The sequence below is a fragment of the Sinocyclocheilus grahami genome, unplaced genomic scaffold (assembly GCF_001515645.1).
Source record: "Sinocyclocheilus grahami isolate Dianchi unplaced genomic scaffold, SAMN03320097.WGS_v1.1 scaffold302.1, whole genome shotgun sequence".
Taxonomy (NCBI): Eukaryota; Metazoa; Chordata; class Actinopteri; order Cypriniformes; family Cyprinidae; genus Sinocyclocheilus; species Sinocyclocheilus grahami.
Genome location: NW_015505481.1, coordinates 714,734 through 719,857, shown reverse-complemented (window position 1 = coordinate 719,857; position 5,124 = coordinate 714,734). Strand labels below are relative to the sequence as shown.

At 36.7% G+C, this 5,124-nt stretch overlaps 1 protein-coding gene across 2 annotated transcripts in view; it reads right to left on the bottom strand.

The window, feature by feature from the left end:
• LOC107601253 (protein kinase C beta type) overlaps positions 1-5,124 on the bottom strand; it is a 150,474-nt gene that overhangs the window by 83,481 nt on the left and 61,869 nt on the right. For both annotated transcript variants that reach the window (XM_016293367.1, XM_016293366.1), the window contains exon 4: positions 264-375. In XM_016293367.1, the coding sequence (XP_016148853.1) occupies positions 264-375 (112 nt within the window). The remainder of the gene's footprint in view (positions 1-263; positions 376-5,124) is intronic.

Here is a 5,124-nt window from a genome sequence, read left to right as displayed (position 1 = left end):
ATATATATATATATATATATATATATATATATATATATATATATATATATATATTAGTCTTTGTTGGTATTAGACTGAATCCTACATTTTGATATCCAGCCAGCCCTACAACATCCATTCCACAAGAATTTGCATCCTGGGATCAGCTTTGGACTATAAAAACATGTAAAAAACTTTTTTCAAAAGCAAAGTAGTATTCTACTTGGTTGATTATGTGTTACTCTGTGCCTGAGTGGAAATCAAGGAGAGTGAGAGATACCCACGGTCACATCTCATGCCCTGGTGGATGAGTCCATACAGCAGAGAGCCGCAGTGGTCACAGAAGGTGGGGCTGGAGTACGTGTGGACCTTGAACTTGTGCTTACTGCGAGGGTCCTTCAGAGAGACACACAAAAAAGAGAGCAGTCAGCCACATTGGCCATAAATACGCATTACCAAAAATAAACTTGGAATTGTTGATTGCAATAACACAAATACATGGTGCAAAAGATCTTAAAGGGGAAGTACATTTTAAAAACAAGCAGAAGAGAAATGAATTCAAACAGGAAAAGTGAGTAAGAAAAGTCAGCTTATAGCTTTATAATATTCACATTTGAACCTTTTTTGCAAATTGTTGAAAAAAGTAAACATAATTTTTTTTTGTTTAAAAGCATATGGATTGCTACTGCACAACGCATGTAAAGCACATTTCACATATATGCAATGCAATAATACTGTATTATATAATGTATACACACACACACACACACAAAACCACTATTCAAAAGTAAGATTAGAGTGATTTTTGTAGATTTTTAAAAAATAAATTAATATCTTATTCAGCAAGCATGCATTAAATTGATCAAAAGTGACATACGTTTACATTATTACAAAAACGTAACTACATTTATACACTCTATTAAACTCTGTTAAACTTAATTTTAACTAAATTATGTTATTTTTATTTTTTCATCAAACTTTATCTATTTATCAAATAATTCTTTATGAAAAAAATGATTGCGCTTTCCACAAATATACTAAGCAGCTGTTTTTAATGTTGAAAATAATAAATGTTTCTTGATCAAATCTGCATATCAGAATATCTGCATATTAGTATCTTAACTGGAGTAATGGCTGTTGAAAATTCAGCTTTACCATCACAAGAAAAAAAATCATTTTAAAATATAAAAAAAAAAAAAAAAAGTGATTTTAAAATAAAAAAAATATTTCACACTATTACTGTTTTTACTCTCTTCATCAAGTGGTACCTTGGTAAGCATTAAAAACATCTTTCAAAAACATTTAAAAAAAAATGTTTTTTTGAACAGTAGTGTATTACACGTAATTAAACAGAAATAGAAAATACACAAGAAAAAAAAATCATTTTAAAATATAAAAAAAAAAAAAAAAGTGATTTTAAAATAAAAAAAATATTTCACACTATTACTGTTTTTACTCTCTTCATCAAGTGGTACCTTGGTAAGCATTAAAAACATCTTTCAAAAACATTTAAAAAAAAATGTTTTTTTGAACAGTAGTGTATTACACGTAATTAAACAGAAATAGAAAATAAATAAAGAGCAGTGAGATTTTTCTTGTTTGCAAAATTTGTTCTTTAATATATAAATAAAATTGTAATATTGTTTAGTTTATAAAATATATTATATAGAATAAAATCATATATATAGTATGATAATACATAATAATATTTATTAATAGTAAATAGATTATATAATGACGTAGGATGACACCTGAGCGATACTGGAGCACCGGGTCAGCAGGGCACTGGCAGTCAGCTGAAACACTGGCTGAAACACCAGAATAGCCTTCCTGTTCGCTCCCCCCCCCAGTGATCCATCCATTATTAATTAAGCACAGGCTCTTTTATGACTTTCTATTCATAAGAAGCTGTTTTAATATTCTCCCTCTTGACACTCGGACAAAAAGAGAGCAGCTTATACGGCCTGTGGCCTGGGCACACACAGAGGCCCTGGTGAGCGTATGCAGCACACACAAAGTTCAAAGGTCAAAGTTTGGCAAGGCCCTTTAGCCTCTGCTAGTGGATACTGTAACTACATGCCCTGCTAACGATGCAGGAGGACTCCGGAGCGATACTGGAACACCTGGTCAGCTGAAACACTGGCACACCAGAATACCTTTCATGTTCGCCTCCCCCCAAGTGATTCATCCATTATTAATTTAGCAGGGGCTCTTTTATGACTTTCTATTCATAAGAAGCTGTTTTAATATTCTCCCTCTGAACACAGCTCATGGCGGCGTTGACACTCGGACAAAAAGAGAGCAGCTTATACGGCCTGTGGCCTGGGCACACACAGAGGCCCTGGTGAGCGTATGCAGCACACACAAAGTTCAAAGGTCAAAGTTTGGCAAGGCCCTTTAGCCTCTGCTAGTGGATACTGTAACTACATGCCCTGCAGGGTAAAAGTATTTCTCTATTCTAATAACAGCAGTTTTCTATTTTGTATTTCTATTTTATTCCAGTCTTCAGGTGTCAAACTGTCCCGCTTAATATTTCTGTGGAAACCATGACACATTTTTTCACAATTCTTTGATGAATTGAAACCACCTTTTGTAAGATTATAAATGTTTAAATTAAAGTAAATTATGAATGATCAATTTAATGTATCCTTGCTGAATAAAAGCAAATCTTTGAACAGCAGTGTGTATATTACTAATATTTAATTTAAATTTGCTTTAAATTTATTTGCTAAAAAGAACATTATTTGGTGTATTTGGTGTAATGCAATGTGTTTATGCGGTTTAAGGTAAAAAAAAAAAACACATTATTTTCCACATACTGTACATTATGGTTTCTCCTCTATGCCCCGCCTTTCTGAAACGCGTCGATTTTTACAAAGCTCATCGCTCTGAAAAGATTGGCCAGCTATCCAGTGTGTTGTGATTGGCTGAATACCTCAAGCGTGTGACGTAAATGTTACGCCCCTCACCATACTGTGATATCGTCTCCCAGCAGGACGAGACAAAACCAATAAAACCCATAATAAACGAGGCATTTGTTGCATCCAGTGGGGACATAATTACTGATTATAATGACTTATACTGTCTTTTTATACTTTGCGTTGCATATTGCGCCGTGTAAACATAAAACCATGTCTGCATTTGTGATCGGAGAAATGACAAACAACAAGCGCTACTCTACACTGCTTAAAACTCGAGTTTGAATCGTCAGTGGCAAATTCTTTAAATATAAAAAAAACATGCTTACAGGCTGTGAGTCAGAAGTGCCAGATTGTCCTTGCAAAGTTGGAACTGCCCCACTTTATAGAAACCTTATGTCCTCTTTTGGAAGGCCAAACAAAGTAGTTTCGCTTTCACAACGAGACACACAGCGGCTTGAGTGAGCGGCGCGGCCGGAGGATTCGACGAAGGAGCGTTCGGAGGGCTTGCGGCAAGCACATGTGACGACCCCGGGCTGGACTCCGCTTCGTCCACGGTGAAAGCCGATCCGGCGATCCACAGCGTGAAGTTGATGTATTTCCTCAGCGACCACACTCTTAAAAATAAAGGTGCTTCACGATGCCATAGAATAACCTTTTTGTCTAAATGGTTCCATAAAGAACCTTTAACATCTGAAGAACCTTTCTGTTTCACAAAAGGTTCTTTGGGGTGAAAGAAGGTTCTTCAGATTATAAAAAGGTAAGAAAGAGATGGTTCTTTAAAGAACCTTTGACTGAATGGTTCTTTGTGGAACCAAAAATGGTTCTTCTATGGCATCGCTTGAAGAACCTTTTGAAGCACCTTTATTTTTAAGAGTGTAACACGGATCAGCTCTAGGCATGACGAAGCGATATCGTCTTCTTTTGGAAGGCCAAACAAAGTAGTTTTGCTTTCACAATTAAGCAGCGTCTCCACAACATGGCGCCGGCGGCAACAACAATACTACAGTGAGAATAAAAGTTATGCCTTCTTTCTTTGCGTGAACATTTTGGCGGCTTTATGCAACTCTTCCCACACAGTGACGTAGACATGTGGGGCCGTGTTTAAACAAGGCGTTTTAGGTAGGCGTGGCTGACTCTTAACTTTTATAAAGAATATCTCTTTGGATTTGAGACTTTAGTCTTTGCAACTTTACAGATCTTTTTTATGCACCGAGAGCTTGTAACACTCCAAAGAGAAAGGAAAAATTTAAAATCGCATCATATGACCCCTTTAATAAAATGTATTTTTTATTTGTTTTTTCATATTTTGCCTAATTACATATTACTTGTTAGTTTTGTCATTTTCTTGAAAACAATGGTCTAGTTTCTGGCCGAGGTAGCTATACACTTCAAAAGTGAGACAAATCTACAGTACTACTACTCAACCGAATTATGCCACACGGGCCATTTCTGTGCATTATCCATGGTATCTTTTTCCTTGCTTTTTTTCATGAGAACAGTTGTGAAAATATCAATTTGGATGGCACTCTACAAACAACCAAAAAAAAAAAAACACATTATTTTCCACATACTGTACATTATGGTTTCTCCTCTATGCCCCGCCTTTCTGAAACGCGTCGATTTTTACAAAGCTCATCGGTCTGAAAAGATTGGCCAGCTATCCAGTGTGTTGTGATTGGCTGAATACCTCAAGCGTGTGACGTAAATGTTACGCCCCTCACCATACTGTGATATCGTCTCCCAGCAGGACGAGACAAAACCAATAAAACCCATAATAAACGAGGCATTTGTTGCATCCAGTGGGGACATAATTACTGATTATAATGACTTATACTGTCTTTTTATACTTTGCGTTGCATATTGCGCCGTGTAAACATAAAACCATGTCTGCATTTGTGATCGGAGAAATGACAAACAACAAGCGCTACTCTACACTGCTTAAAACTCGAGTTTGAATCGTCAGTGGCAAATTCTTTAAATATAAAAAAAACATGCTTACAGGCTGTGAGTCAGAAGTGCCAGATTGTCCTTGCAAAGTTGGAACTGCCCCACTTTATAGAAACCTTATGTCCTCTTTTGGAAGGCCAAACAAAGTAGTTTCGCTTTCACAACGAGACACACAGCGGCTTGAGTGAGCGGCGCGGCCGGAGGATTCGACGAAGGAGCGTTCGGAGGGCTTGCGGCAAGCACATGTGACGACCCCGGGCTGGACTCCGCTTCGTCC